The sequence below is a fragment of the Aquarana catesbeiana genome, linkage group LG02, assembly GCF_042186555.1.
Source record: "Aquarana catesbeiana isolate 2022-GZ linkage group LG02, ASM4218655v1, whole genome shotgun sequence".
Classification (NCBI taxonomy): domain Eukaryota; kingdom Metazoa; phylum Chordata; class Amphibia; order Anura; family Ranidae; genus Aquarana; species Aquarana catesbeiana.
The window spans coordinates 514,119,900-514,136,712 of NC_133325.1; the positions used below are offsets into that span (position 1 = coordinate 514,119,900).

Genomic DNA, 16,813 nt, shown 5'->3' on the forward strand with positions numbered 1-16,813 from the left:
TCACTTCAAATTCATATCACTATTTGCTTTAGCAAGGACACATCATGAATTGGAACACAGCAAATTGTGAAAACTAAGCAGGCATTTATAGAAGGCTCTATAAATACATACTAAATATGTCCCCGATGCACACAATTTCTTTTCCTTACTAGTCCCCATTGGATTTGGATTAGAAACCCTACCCACATGTATGCAGTCAATTTAAAAAAAAAAAAAAGTTACATTTTTTCTCTTCTCCGAATAATGAACAACAGGAGCAGCATAGTCCAGGGACCCAATGATTGCTACAATGTGCTACTTTGTGGCTATGTGTAATATAAGGCCCTTCAGAGTGCATTATAACTAAAGGGCAAGTTCACCACTTACATAAAAGTGACTGAAGACTTTCTTGTAAAAAAAAAAAAAAAAGTGACTGAAGACAAAGGGCCCCAGTAGGAATTAAAATACAGAGCAGTACCATACCTGGAGGTTATACTTTGGACACTTAAATCCTTCCCACTGCCACCTACAGGCCCTTTAACTGGATCTAAATGCCGGGAGGCGGAGGAGGGCATTCTGATCATGTGACCACTGTGATTGGCTGTCACATGACTGGAAAGCTCCTGATCACAAGTATACATCGAGAACTTTCCATTACGTGTAAGTTGCTGTGCTTGGAGTGAGCAGTGACCAGCGCTTTCAGCACAGTAACTTGTTTACAGATGCACAGAAGCATTTGCTCAGCGTTAAAACTTACCCGCTGAGAGGCTGCATATACAGTGGATATAAAAAGTCTACATACCCCTGTTAAAATGTCATGTTTCTGTGATGTAAAAAAAATGAGAAAAAGATAAATAGTTTCAGAAATGTTTCCACCTTTAATGTGACCTATAAACTGTACAACTCAATTGAAAAACAAACTTAAATCTTTTAGGGGGGGGACTAAGAAACTAAAATAATGTGGTTGCATAAGTGTGCACACCCTCCTCTTATAACTGGGGATGTAGCAGAATTAAGCAATCACATTCAAACGCATATTAAATAGGAGTCAGTACACACCTGCCATCATTTAAAGTGCCTCTGATTAACCCCAAATAAAGTTCAGCTGTTCTAGTAGGTCTTTTCTTTTCTTACGAAGAAAAACATCCATTTTACAAAAACACATCTGAAGTCTCCCAAAAGCATGTGGGAAAATGTGTTATGGTCTAATAAATCCAAGGTTGAACTGTTTGGTCATAATTCCAAAATATATGTTTGGCACAAATACAACACTGCACATCACTAAAAGAACACCATACCCACTACTGTGAAGCATGGTGGTGGCAGCATCATACTCTGGGAGCTGTTTTTCTTCAGCTGGAACAGGGGCCTTAGTCAAGGTAGAGGGAATTATGAACAGTTCCAAATACCAGTCAATATTGGCACAAAACCTTCAGGCTTCTGCAAGAAAGCTGAACATGAAGAGGAACTTAATCTTTCAGCAAGACAACGACCCAAAGCATACATCCAAATCAACACAGGAATGGCTTCTCCAGAAGAAGACTAACGTTTTGGAATGGCCCAGCCAGAGCCCAGACCTGAATCCAATTGAAAATCTGTGGGGTGACCTGAAGAGGGCTGTGTACAGGAGATGCCCTCGCAATCTGACATATTTGGAGTGTTTTTACCAAGAAGAGTGGGCAAATATTGTGAAGTCAAGATGTGCCATGCTGATAGACTCATCCAAAAAGACTGAGTGCTGTAATAAAATCAAAAGGTGCTTCAACAAAGTAATTATTTAAGGGTGTGCACACTTATAAAAAAACAAAAATAATATGATTGCATTTTTATTCCCCCCCCCCCCCCCCAAACATTTCAGTTTGTTTTTCAACTGAGTTGTGCAGTTTATAGGTCACATTAAAGGTGGAAAAAGTTCTGAAATTATTTATCTTTGTCTCATTTTTTTTACATCACAGAAATCTGACATTTTAACAGGGATGTGCAGACTTTTTATATCCACTGTATGTGCCATGTCAGCGGGAAGAGGTTAAGCTATATGACAAAGATACCTGGTATCCGTACTGGGTACGGTAACACCGTATTAGTCATTTCAGTCTCTCTGCATTCCCTTTTATTCATATCATTGGACATTAAATGCAGACTTAGCATGTCAAAGTGCATTAATGTGCAATGCGGCAAGACAGCCCATTTTGAAATTTTCCATTTTTAACAGACTTGCAACAATTTTTTCCAATGCAGTGCATTAAAATGCACATATGCTTCACATCTGTGTATCATGCCCTAAATCTCACGTGCCTTGTTGCCGTCTATGTGTATTGGTGTGCAATTTAAAATGAACGGCATAACAACCCACCGTACTTAGTTTTATGCATTACTGCTTGTTACAGTAAGACACTGTATAATGAACATGAACAAAGTCTGAGTGTGGTCCCCTACAATACAATTCTACATAGCTTATTTTTAGAACCCCTACCAGTATATACAGTTATTTGTAATTAAAACTTTTAGGCCCAACCCTCTTATCCTATGCAAATCTAACGTGAGTCTAGGAATGTATTTTTTAGTTTACAAACATGATGCAAGGCACAATGTTTAAAAGGTAATAATCCCAAGTGCAAAATGAGCATAACAAAAATATAAAAAATCTGAAATCTGTGTTAAAATATTGCCTATCCCTTTTGAAGTTCTTTACCAATGAAGATAACTTCTTTAACATAAACTTTGTGCAGTTAATCAGAAGAATATCAAGGCATTTCATAGGCACTTCACATCAGACAGGTTTTAGTGCAACAGCAGACACCGCATCTTAAGGAATATTCTTTTGCGATTTACATCTCAGAAGTGATGACTTATTACATGTCCCATAAAGATCATTGTGAGCATAACAATGCCATTTCCTTTAGGGGGAAAAAAAAAAAAAGTACAATTACATAAATGTATATTTAAAACCAAAAAAAAAAAAAAAAAAAAAAAAAAAAAAAAAAAAGAAGGGCTGCACACTTGAAAAGCTAAAATGGTTTGATCACTACTTAAAGGATAAACAAGTAAGACATGATATACAATGTGAAAAGAAAACTGTCATAGGAAAGATGCGTATGCAGGCATTCACAAGCGCCTTCATAAAATGCTATTTTCCTAGTCATTGACCCAAAATAAACATACACAGCCAGTTAGGCTTTGAGCTTTATACTTTTTTTTTTAAAGGTAATTTACTCAGAAAAGCAAACTGCATTTTTCAGTAGATCAGTTACAGCAGAATACACATTTCTTTCATGACAGATTTCTTTTAGCACACCAGAGTATTTTGCTCCTCCAATACTACCCGATTTGAAGCCAAATTGAACATGAGCAAGTTGAAAACTAACCAGATATATCATAAGTTAAAAAAAAAAGCTATGAATTTGTGAAAAAACGTGATTCTCAACAGAACATAAAAACACATGTCTACATGAAACACATTTTAAGTAAAGCCTGGTACAGCAAAACGTGAGCATGAAAAGTGAGGTTTATTCTTAGAATTGGAAAATAAAAAAGGGAATTCTGATGACCAGGACTGTGCTGTGGAAACTGCATAAAAGATATTTTGAATGTTCGAAAGACATACTGAAGTATCACAAAAACCTAGCTTTTTTTTTCATACTCCATACATGGGTACCTTCATTTTTTCACCTTCATCCTGGCCCATCAAAGTATTCTTGTAGTCGTTTTAAAATTGATGGTAAAAGTGGTAACCAAGTAAATATTAGCAAAAAAAGATCATCCTGGGCTTTGGGACTGCTGGAGCAGTAAACAAAAATATGTCACCTCTAGATGCCATCATACTAGGGGTGAGTGAAACTAATTTGTACAATAACTTTTCAAAAGTTTTAGAGAAAAACTGGATATTTCAGTGTATGTTTGCCTTCACTGCAAAATGCTAAGAAGATAAGACAGCAAAATTAATGTAGTTTTTGAGTCTTTTAAGGGTGCAATGGGCTTTACATTACCTCTGAGTATTAGAGAAATTTCAAACTATTTTTGACCTTTTCTTGTAACCCAAATAAAAAAGCCTCAGCTGGGAACATGAGGTTCGATTACTGCACTAAACATGGCATATTGTAATTACTGGCAGTTTGTTGTTTGCATATCGTAATGTGTTCCTGTTTGTTGCCCATTTTTCATAATTGTGCTTTTGTTTTCCACATATTGTAACTACTACCCAGTTCTTCCCACATAAACCGTAAAACAGGTTTCCTGCATGTTATAAGATTTGGGTCAATTTTCTCACACCTTCATTCAGTTTAAATGTCAGTGTAATTTATTGAGCTTTATATTCACATGCAAGATTTAACTGACAAAAAAGTAAAGTATTTTTAAAACATTTTCTAAACATTGCTATAAAAGAGAAAATCTGTACAAAAACCATTCAAATTCACCCAAGACATTCACTATCATACTTAAAAAGCAGAGTCTAGATAATTACTAAATTAGTTTTCTTACCTCCTCCTGCAACATCGTTCTCTAAAAGACATAAAACAAAATGAATGATTTAGGATGATGAATTACAAAATAAAGATAAATCGATTCTTTATATAGCTCTACAAAACTCAAAAAAATTCAGTAAAAAAAAAAAAAATCTAAAAAATCTAAGGCACGTAATAAACATGATGTTTGACTTACCGTAAAATCATTGCCTCTGAAGCCCGAGGTTAACCCCCAGAGGCTACTGGCAGGCAGTGAGGAAAGTGATGCGATCCTCACCGTCTGTTTTGACCCTTATTTTTGCCGACAAATGCGCCGCAACTGCATGTCACCCCCCCAACATCAAGTCTAAACAAAGCCTAGGGCCTTGTTACATAGTTACATAGTAGGTGAGGTTGAAAAAAGACAAAAGTCCATCAAGTCCAACCTATGTGTGTGATTATATGTCAGTATTACATTGTATATCCCTGTATGTTGCAGTCATTCAGGTGCTTATCTAATAGTTTCTTGAAACTATCGATGCCCCCCACAGTAAAGAACCCTCTACGTAGTTTAGGGTTAAGCCTCTTTTCTTTTAATTTTAATGAATGGCCACAAGTCTTGTTAAACTCCCTTCTGCGAAAAAGTTTTATCCCTATTGTGGGGTCACCAGTATGGTATTTGTATATTGAAATCATATCCCCTCTCAAGCGTCTCTTCTCCAGAGAGAATAAGTTCAGTGCTCGCAACCTTTCCCTTTATTAGCTTTGTTACCCTTCTTTGTACTCGCTCCATTTCCAGTACACCCTTCCTGAGGACTGGTGCCCAGAACTTGACAGCATACCCTAGGTGCGCTCGGACTAGAGTCTTGTAGAGCGGGAGAATTATCGTTTTATCTCTGGAATTAATCCCCTTTTTATTGCATGACAATATTTAGTTTGCGTTCATCATCTACTAGGACCCCCAGGTCCTTTTCCATCCTAGATTCTCCCAGAGGTTCTCCCCCCAGTTTATATATTGCATTCATATTTTTGCCACCCAAATGCATTATTTCACATTTTTCTATATTGAACCTCATTTGCCATGTAGTTGCCCACGCCATTCATTTGTTCAGATCTTTTTGCAAGGTTTCCACATCCTGTGGAGAAGTTATTAGCCTGCTTAGCTTAGTATCGTCCGCAAATACAGAGATTTAACTATTTACCCCATCCTCCAGGTTGTTTATGAACAAATTAAACAGGATTGGTTCCAGCACACAACCCTGGGGGACCCCACTACCCAAGCCTGACTATTCAGAGTACCCTCCATTTATCACCACCCTCAGAACTCGCCTTGTAGCCAGTTTTCAATCCATGTACTCACCCTATGGTCCATGCCAATGGACCTTATTTTATACAGTAAACGTTTATGGGGAACTGTGTCAAATGCTTTTGCAAAATCCAGATACACCACGTCTATGGGCCTTCCTTTATCTAGATGGCAACTCACCTCCTAATAGAAGGTTAATAGATTGGTTTGGCAAGAACGATTCTTCATGAATCCATGCTGATACCGTTCTCATTACTAAAATCTTGTATATAGTCCCTTATCATCCCCTCCAAGAGTTTACATACCATTGATGTTAGGCTAACTGGTCTGTAATTCCCAGGGGTGTACTTTGGGCCCTTTTTAACCTGTTCCCGACTACCCGCCGCAGTTGTACTGCGGCAGAATGGCCTGGGCAGGCGGATCGCCGTCATACTACGTCGGGCGAGCTGCCGCCTAGGGGGCACGGGCCCGCGCCCCCTCAGCGGCCGCGACGATTGGATTCGAACCAGAAACGATCAATCTCCAGGCCCATGAAATCTGGCCTGGACCTCGTGATCGGTCCTGGCGTTTAACTGGAGACACTGACAGGGGAAGTGATGATATCTCTCCTCGTGTCAGTCTTTTCCGTTCCAGACCGAGGAGAGATAACATCTAACAGTGAGTTGCACCAACACTACACTTTACCCCCCATCACCCCCCCCCCCCCAGTTAACCCCTTCACCACCTATCACTGTGTCACTCAGTACAGCATTCAGCTTTTTTTTGATCGCTGTACTAGTGTCAGTGACAAACATCAGCGTTAGGGTAATTAGTCTTAGGCCCAGATATGTCTAGGGACCCACCTAAACCCCCCAATAAAAGGTTTAACCCCTTGATTACCCAGTCACCAGTGATCACTGTATAAGTGTCAGGGGCGACGCGGTTTAGCCAGTTCATTTTTTATAGCGTCAGGGCACCCGCCGTATTTTCCCCAATAAAGGTTTAACCCCCTGATCACCCGGCGGGTGATCAACATTAGGTTTTAGCATCAGATAGGGTCTGCGTCACCCCAGGCAGCGTCAGATTAGTGCCAGTAGCGCCAACACCCACGCACCATAGGCCTCCCTTAGTAGTATAGTGTCTGAACGGATCAATATCTGATCTGATCAGAACTATATTAGCGTCCCCAACAGTTTAGGGTTCCCAAAAACACAGTGTTAGCGGGATCAGCCCAGATACCTGCTAGCACCTGCATTTAGCCCCTCCGCCCAGCCCACCCAAGCGCAGTATCAATCGATCATTGTCATTTACAAAACACTAAACACATAACTGCAGCGTTTGCAGAGTCAGGCCTGATCCCTGTGAACGTTAACAGTTTTTTTGGTAGCGTTAGAATCAGTCGCTAACAGTCAGGAGCTTTTTTACCTGTGAGTCTTACTACTGTACCATTAAATTTAGAGACTAAAATGTCAAATCGAAGGTACAGTAGTGAAGAGGCCTACACGTTTCTGAGCATGACAGATAGTGAAGAGGAAGTCACTCATATGTCAGATTCAGGCTCAGAATACGAACCTGTAGACAGCAGTGTCACCCTGACAGATAGCTCTGACGACGGAGTTGTGGTCTCTGCCAAGGTCAGGCGTACCAGACCCCGTTCTTCTGCTGTCATTGAGGTGCAAGAACCGCAGGTCCCTCGTATGGAGCAGAGAGCCAGTGCTAGCACCACTCATCCTTCTGGTGAACTGGCAAGCACCAGTGGCCTAGTACATCCTGGTCACACATCCAGCACTGCAGCAACACTTGGTGACGTGGCGAGTCCTATAAGTGCAGTTCAAGCTGGCGAGGTGGCAAGCATGAGTAGTGTCCCGCTGCCACCAAGAAGAAGACAAAGACAGGCTCTTCGAGCCCATAGTGCCCTTCCTGCTGCATTCGCCAATCCTAATTGGGAACCCACCACTTCTGCAGCATCCGTACTTCCCCCATTCACTGGCCAACCCAGAATTCAGGTGGAAACAGTTGATTTTACATCACTTAATTTTTATTCGCTGTTTTTCACCGAAGAGCTCTATAGATCTATTGTGGACCAAAGCAATTTATATGCTGGTCAATTCATCGCCGCTAATCCCCAGCTGACCCTTGCCAGAGAATGAAAACCAATTACAGTGTCCGAATTTAAGACCTTCCTGGCCTTATCCCTCCTCCTGGGCATAACTAAAAAGAGTGAGTTGCGGTCATATTGGTCCACTGACCCAATTCACCATATGCCCGTGTTCTCTGCCTCCATGACCAGGACACGATACGAACAGATCTTGCGGTTCATGCAATTCAACGATAATGAACTCTGTCGTCCCCGGGGTGACCCTGAATTTGATTGGCTCTACAAAATTCGGCCCCTCATAAACCACTTCAATTAACGCTTTGCAGCCTTGTTTACTCCCCATCAAGTTGTCTGCGTTGATGAGTCCCTGATTAAGTTTTCTGGCCGCTTGTCATTTAAACAGTATCTTCCCAGCAAGCGTGCCAGATACGGGGTCAAGATGTATAAGCTCTGTGACAGGGCCACAGGTTATACATATAGTTTTATGGTTTACGAGGGAAGAGATAGTTACGTAGAGCTGGAGAACTGTCCTGACTACATAGGGAGCGCTGGTAAGATTGTGTGGGACTTGGGGTCACCCTTATTCGGAAAAAGGTACCACTTGTATGTGGACAATTATTACACAAGCGTGCCACTTTTTAGTCACTTGTTTGATCATCAAATTAGCGCATGTGGCACTGTGGGATCTAATCGTTGGGGCTTATAGATTCCCGTCTTAGGCTGGGGGAGAGAGCCTGCTTGAGATGTAATAATTTGCTCGCTGTGAAGTGGAGGGATAATAAGAATGTTTCCGTTCTGTCCTCCCTTCACACAGACACGACGGTCCAAATTCCTACGGCGACTGGTGTTGTGGAGAAACCCCTCTGTGTCCACGAATATAACCTTAATATGGGAGGGGTGAACCTCAATGACCAGTTGTTGGGGCCGTACCCAATTGCCCGTAAGGCCAGAAGCTGGTACAATAAAGTATCTGTTTATTTTTTTCAATTGGCTCTGCTGAATGCTTTTGTGCTATACAAAAGCTTCAGGATGAACTGGATCGCTCCTTAAATTCCAAGAAGAGATCATCAGAGCCCTTCTGTTCTCAGACAGTGCTTTGGCCCAACTTCTCAACGCAAATACAGTAAGCCGGCTGCATGAGAGGCATTTTCCCCAAGTCCTCTTTGGTACCCCTACCCAAAGAAACCCCCAAAAGAAGATGTCGTGCCTGTAGAACGCGTGGATATAGGCGTGACACCCGCTATTATTGTCCCTCCTGTCCTGACCAACCTGGTCTTTGCATTAGTGACTGTTTCGAACGCTACCACACATTGTTGGGTATTAGAAGCACCACACAGTCCTTGACACACGTACACAGGGTCTCGGGGTCTGTGAGACCCTAACCTGCAATGTTCAGTTTACAGTTCTTTTACAATTTTTAAAAAAGTGAAAAAAGTGGAAAAAAAAAAAACCACACAAAAAAAAATAAAAAAGCCAAAAATAGTTGTGGTTGTATTTTTCTTCTCTCTCTCTCTCTTGTTCTCTCTCATGTTCACTCACTATTGTTCTATATCGATCGCTCTCTCTCTGTTTTATTTTTACTATGTTTTATTGTATTTGCTTTGCAGGTATGGTATGTTATACTGTAATGTTTGTTTTATTGTTAACCATCATTTGCTTAGCAGGTACGCCATTCAGCTGCAGCATGGGTTCATTTATCTTGACAGCAGCAGCGTTTGCTCCCACGATACATAAAGCCGTGACTCCAGTGCTATCGGAGGTGATTTCACCACCACAGTTAAAAAAAAAAAAAAATGGTGCATGTATGTCCATCATTAGAAGTGGGTGGATGAAGGGCGGTATTCTAATGGTGGGCATACCCACCGATCAATCTCTTGTTTTAGTTCAGCCCACAGGCTGCATGAAAAAAAGAGAACATTACAATGTATGCCCAACAAGGACCAGCAACGTACTGGTATGTTGCTGGACTTTGAGTGGTTATACCAGAATGATGCCTGCAGGTTAAGGTATCATCTTGGTATCATTTTTTTTCAGCCAGTGGTCGGCTTTCATGTAAAAGCAATTCTAGTGGCTAATTAGCCTCTAGACTGCTTTATAAGCAGTGGAAGGGAACAGGATCTTCCATGGTTTTCTTGGGCTCTCCTGTCCCAACAGGGAACCCGAGAACACAGTCGGTGGTTCCGCCGGCTGACCATAGAGTTGATCAGAGACCAGAATGGCTGCAATCATCTCTATGGCCAAAGAAACCAGAAGCTACGAGCATTTCATGACTTAGGTTTCGCCGGATATAAACAGCGCCATTGGGAAATTGGCAAAGCATTTTATCACACCGATCTTGGTGTGGTCAGATGCCTTGAGGGCAGAGGAGAGATCGAGGGTCTAATAGACCCTAATTTTAATAAAAAAGTACCCGTCACTACCTATTGCTATCGTAGGGGATATTTACATTCCCTGAGATAACAAAAAAATGATTAAAAAAAAAAAAAAAAAAAAAGGAGGGGGGCGTGTCCGGACGCTGAAGGGAAAAGACCTGTTGTTGTGGAGCTCCGCTTACCCTCCCGAATCTACTGCCATCCTGCTAACCAAACGACCTGGTGATCCTCCAAACCTTCCCCAATCACCTCTGGACAATCTCCATACTAGCTCCTGGGGAAATTACAGAGCTCGGCCGGCTGCTAGAGTTTTTATTGGGCCACGGCCGGCTTCACACACTAAAGGCCCACCGCCATCTTGAGGCCTACGGGACATTCGTCATCCCGGGTGCCGCAATCGCCAAAGCGGAGAGAGTACAGCCCATCCGCATCCGAGGGGACTGTCTCCGGGAGGAGGCTGGGCTGTGTGGAGACCCGAGGGACCGCTAGAAGACCCACGGAGGCGGATTTCATGTAGCCGCGGCCTGCTGCCACCCTGAGGCCTGTGAAGCCTCCAGCATATCTGGGATTGTGTGCTGCGACCGGCAGTACAGGGGGCAGTTAACCTGGATACATCCACAGCGGAGGTCACCGGGAAATAGCTGAAGGTGGGTGAATACCCGAGTGACTGGAGGAATAGTGAAAGGCTGCTCCTGTGAACCCACAGCCCACCGCCATTCTGCGGCCTACTGTGCAGGAAACATCCTGCACATCCAGGTACTGAGCTCCAGTGTTAAAGTGCCGCTCTCCCTGTGCATTCATCCTTGAAGGAACTGTATCCTGTGGCAAGCCCTAACCCTCCACATACAGCTTGGCACCACTACGCCTCCTGGCCTACTCCTTGAGACCTCGTGCCTGCCTATTATCTCTCATCGAACACAATACCCCTTCCAAAACAAGGCGCACTGCAGACGGTCCCCCCCAGACCCGTTACACCCTAAAAGTCAGTCTTTTCAGCTGCATGCACAGCCTCTGAACATGGGCATGTAAGCTCAGAGCTTTGTCCCCCCCGCCTCTCCGGGACTCCCGTTAACCATTCCGAAGCTCCACTAGCCAAGGAAGTCACATCCTCAGCCTCCCACGGTGATCGTGCAACCCATGGGAAAAATCTGAGCCTGAGACAGGTACTTTATTTGACATTACACCCACTCCAATACAGGGAACGTCTGCCCCATTAACAGCAGATGTTCTTGACACCAAACTGCAATCCCTGCTCCAAGCCATAACCCGCAATATTGCTCAGGAAGTAGGGAAACTTGCTAAAGAGCAGAGGGGTGAGATAGATCAGCTGGGTGATCGCACGGACACCCTTGAGACCAAATTTGATGAGCTGGTGCAATACGTCCAAGTTTTAGAAGAAGACAATGCCGCCATTAAACACTCAGTCGCCCAGCTTCAAGCACAATAAGAAGACCTTGAAAATATAGAACGCAGACAGAATCTACGGATCAGAGGCATCCCTGAAACAGTGGAAGACAGAGACCTCCGTTCCCATCTCCTGAGCTTGTTTAATGTCATAGCCCCCAAAATCCTTGACATTGATTGGCGTTTAGACAGACCCAAGAGATGTGATTGTCATATTTCACTACTATGACAGTAAGGAAGCTTTAACTATCGCCACCAGTAATCAGTCCAGGCTTGACTTCAGGGGGTCTAGGATCCAGATATTCAGTGATCTTTCCCCTATCACTCTGGCAAGACGAAGAAATCTTCGCCCGCTAACTCTACACCTTCAGACCCATAAAGTCCTGTATCACTGGGGATTCCCCTTTCACCTCTCTGCGTCCCGAGATGGCATACAATATTCCCTACGTGATCTCCAGGAAAGTGATGCCTTCCTACGCAACTTAGGCCAACCGCCTCTCCCTGACGAAGATCCTGTGCCACTTCCCGCCACTCCTAAACCACCAGAAGCCCCAGGTCGCATCTGGACCCCAGTGAGACAGAAGCCACCCAAGACCAACTTCACTCCTCAGAGACGTCCATCTTCCAGATTCCCAACTTGAGAACTTTTCACGTGGCTACGGCCTTGTATGCTATTTCTATTTGGTCTTCTGATGTTCCAACGTGGCCGACTACTCCCTAGTGGGCCTACGCATCCACCACCTTGCCCGTGGGGTGCATCGATTGTTGTTATTCTTCTATGATGCCCAGGATCAACAGTTTTATTTTCTTCAAAGTTTATATTTTTTCGTGACCTTGGCCTTTCGCTCCGGAAGACCGAGGGAGACCCTCTGGTCCCCCATCTTTGGAGGTCCTCATGCTCCCCTTCCCAGCACAAGGCTCTGACCTAGGCTTCCTGGAGGCTTTGGCCCTTCCAGGTTTCTCGGATGACCTATGGATTTTCACTTACTTTTTCTTTTTTGCTTTTTACAGCTTTCAATTTTTATTTTCATTTTCGTTTTCATTTTTACTTTAATTTTTATTTTGTTTTTCATTTTCATTCTTATTTTTCCTGTGATTTTTCCACTATTTTTCCCCTGGTCCTTTTTTCTGACCAAGGGCTGTTACACCTCATAGATTGGAAATGTTTATGTTCAGGTTACAATGTTACAGTTGTTCTATGTGTTGTAAGGCTGCTTTTTACTCACTCTATAACCCTGGCACCATGGAATCCCTCATCCAATACATGTTATGCTACTTATCATATGCTTATCTACCAGGTTAAGTCATTATGGCGTTAAAAACTTTATACTTGTAACGTAAAAGGTTTAAACTCTATTCAGAAGACATGGTTGGCTCTGAAAGAGTTTAAGGCTTCTAAAGCTGATGTGACTCATTTCCATCCTGGGGGTTCTCTCAAATTTGCCAGTAAACATTTCCCAACATCCTTTTATGGCCTCTGATCCGTCTGGTAAGGCAGGCATAGCGATCCTCATTAATCGCTCCTGTCCCTTACAAATCAAATCCTCATACTCGGACCCCCATGGCAGATTTATTATCCTGGATTGCATGTTTCTCTCCCAATCCCTTACGATAGTTAATATCTATGCTCCCAATTCTGGACAGATTCACTTCCTCACCACCATATTTGATACCCTAGACAAATTTTCTCAACCCTTCATTGTGATCGGCGGGAATTTTAATATGACCATATCACCCAGTAAAGACAGATATGTATTGTTCCAGTCTAAAACTCCAACAAATTCCAATCATCTTTCCAAATCATTTCGTAAAATCATTAGAGCCAAAAACCTCTTAAACATTAGGAGGGTCAAACATCCCACACACAAAACAATACACATTTTATTCGCACTCTCACAAACGTTACTCCAGACTAGACCATTTCTTTCTCTCCTCACCCCTCCTGACTTCCACAGTCTCGTCTGAAATTAACCCCAACTCCTGGTCAGACCACTCCTCAGTACACCTAGATTTAGCCCCATCATCCGTGTCCCCTAGAACTTGTCATTGGTGCCTTAATGCAACCCTTCTCCGAATCCCTGAAACCAGAGATCACCTGTATAATAGCCTAACTGAATATTTCCAGCTTAATGTCAATACCGTCTTGGAGCCCTCTACCCTGTGGGAGGCCCACAAAGCCGTCTTTAGGGGTTAATGTATTGCCACAGACTCTCACCTGAAAAAAGATGCAGCTTTTCAATGCTCCTCTACGCTCTCCAAACTTTGTAAAGCTGAGAAACTTTTACTTACCTCCGAGCCATTGTTTCTCTACGCAATCAACTCAGATTATTAGACATGAAAAAAAATGACAAATCCCTTCTGTGGTCCAAACAGAAATTCTATGAATATTCAAACAAACCCCATAGGATGCTGGTAAACTGAAACCTCGTCTCTTCCATTCATCCCCAGATTTTCTCAGACAATTCGATGGTACTTCCACTTACTGCCCTTCCACGATGTCTAAAGTTTTCTGAGAATTCTATCGCAAACTGTACAACTGCCTGCAAACAGACCCCCATTACAACTTCACACAGGAGATATTTGACTCTCTCTGACTCCCTACATCTACCCAAACTTTCTCCCGACCACCTTTTATCTCTGAATTCGATAGTCAACCCTGAGGAACTTGAGGACGTAGTGAAAAACCTCCCTTCCCAAAAAAACCCCTGGCCCTGATGGCTTACCATATTCCTATTATAAAACCTTTCTGCCAATCCTAAGCCCACTTTTAATCTCTCTATTCTCCTCCCTTTTCAAAAGGTAGCGAACCCCATCCTCAATTCCTCCATGCCCATATTTCCGCAATCCCAAAACCCGGTAAATACCCCTCCCTTCCAGATAACTATAGGCCCATTGCACTACTCAATTCAGATTACAAAATTTTTACAAAGATTCTAGCTAATCGACTATCCCATTTACCGTATTTATCGGCGTATAACACGCACTTTTTTCCCCTTAAAATAAGGGGAAAATCGTGGGTGCGTGTTATACGCCAATCCCCGCTATTTTGTGATGTGTCGGAGCGATCGCCGCCGACATTCACATAGCTTGTATTTTTAAAGATGGCGCCGCGGAGTTCGGAGGGACTCGGGGGCGCTCGTTCAGCTGAACGAGCGCCGCCGAGGACACAGTGACTGGGCGGAGCCGAGATACACATAGCCGAGGGTTCTCGGCGCCGTTCACAGTCACGCCCAGTCCCGCCATTGGACCTGTGTTATGTCAATCATAGGGACTGGTCGTGACTGTGAACGGCGCCGAGAATAGCCGAGAACCCTCGGATATGTGTATCTCGGCTCCGCCCAGTCACTATGTCCTCGGCGGCGCTCGTTCAGCTGAACGAGCGCCCCCGAGTCCCTCCGAACTCCGCGGCGCCATGTTTAAAAATACAAACTAAACGTTTGTATGCCGGCGGCGACAAGGCTGCACGGACCACTGGGGACAAGGCTGCACTGGGGCAAAGCTGCACTGGGGACAAGGCTGCACTGGGGACAAGGCTGCACTGGGGACAAGGCTGCACTGGGGACAAGGCTGCACTGGGGACAAGGCTGCACTGGGGCAAAGCTGCACTGGGGACAAGGCTGCACTGGGGACAAGGCTGCACTGGGGACAAGGCTGCACTGGGGACAAGGCTGCACTGGGGACAAGGCTGCACTGGGGACAAGGCTGCACTGGGGACAAAGCTGCACTGGGGACAAAGCTGCACTGGGGACAAAGCTGCACTGACAAGGCTGCACTGGGGCAAAGCTGCACTGACAAGGCTGCACTGGGGCAAAGCTGCACTGACAAGGCTGCACTGGACACTGGGGAAAGGCTGCAGATGAACACTGATGAGGCTGCATTGATGGGCATTTAAATGTAAGTTTTTTTTCCTTAAACTTCCCTCCTAAAAGTTATTTTCCTTAAAATTCCCTCCTAAACTTGGGGTGCGTGTTTTACGCCGGCGCGTGTTATACGCCGATAAATACGGTAATTCCCAGACTCATACACAAAGATCAGGTGGGCTTTGTAATAGCCAGACATGCAGGAGATAACACAAGATGCACTATAGACCTCATTGACCTATTGAAAAAAACATTACACCCTGCTCTGATACTAAGCCTGGATGCACAAAAAGCCTTCGACAGGCTCAGTTGGCCCTTTATGTTTGCCAAACTCGCTAACTATGGCTTTGAAGGTCCATCCTCCCAAGTCCAATTATCCTCCTATTTATCGCATTATTTAATAAGAAAGACCTCCAATAGTGTAGTATGTCCAAAAATCACAACAAATTTTATTGAGTAAACAGGTTGGAGTCTTACATTAATAATAAAAACAGCTTAAAATCCTAACACTGTGGCGTTTGTACGCCGTTCTCACGTCACTTCCGGTATTTACTCGACTTCCACGTCCGGCCACTCCCTACGCCTTACGTCATCACGTGACTTCATCAGGGGATGTGATGACGTAATGCGTAGGGAGTGGCCGGAAGTGGAAGTTGAGTAAATACCGGAAGTGACGTGGGAATTAATCTAGCAATACTCATATTCAAATCTTTACCAGGCTAACTTTCCCCCTCTCTTCCGCGACATCGACCGACTCTTGCGACAGTGGGACACATATCCCATCTCTCTCCTGGGTCGCATTAATGTCCTGAAGATGTCTATTCTGCCAAGACTCCTATTTATTTGAAACCTTACCGATCCCCGTCCCAATGTCACAACTCAAAGCTACCCAGAGGTCATTCCTTAACTTTATTTGGCACTATAAGGTTCATCGAATAGCCAGCTCGGTTGTACTTGCTCCTAGGTCCAGAGGTGGATTGGGAGCGCCGGACCTCCTCAAGTATTATTTTGCCACTCATCTAAAACCGATCATGGTCTGGTCACATAGAATGGCATCCAGTATCTGGTCGGAAATTGAGATTAACATTACTGTTGGGGTGGACCAGAACTAGTCCAGTCCACCCCTGCTCCATGGTTTGGTCGAATTTGGAGTCCTCCATAACCCAACTTAGAAACGTATGCCTTAACCCGATGATTTTTACTCTTTCTATATGGAAAAAATGCTCCCGTTAATTCTCCCTCTGATCCCCATGTCCACCCCTGTTAAATGTGTTGTTTAATCCCATACCTGATAGCTTATCCTACACTAGAATGCTCCCGTGGACACAGGCTGCAATTTTTCAGCTCAGAAACCTCGTACACCCACTCACACA

General features: G+C 43.8%; 1 protein-coding gene across 1 annotated transcript in view; it reads right to left on the bottom strand.

The window, feature by feature from the left end:
* Positions 1-393: 393 nt before the first annotated feature.
* LOC141128479 (C4b-binding protein alpha chain-like) overlaps positions 394-16,813 on the bottom strand; it is a 143,613-nt gene continuing 127,193 nt past the window's right edge. Inside the window, exons 8-9 of the mRNA XM_073615785.1 lie at positions 4,459-4,479; positions 394-2,876 (exon numbers count right to left, since the gene is read on the bottom strand). Coding sequence (XP_073471886.1) covers positions 2,815-2,876; positions 4,459-4,479 — 83 coding nt within the window. The 3' untranslated portion in view covers positions 394-2,814. The remainder of the gene's footprint in view (positions 2,877-4,458; positions 4,480-16,813) is intronic.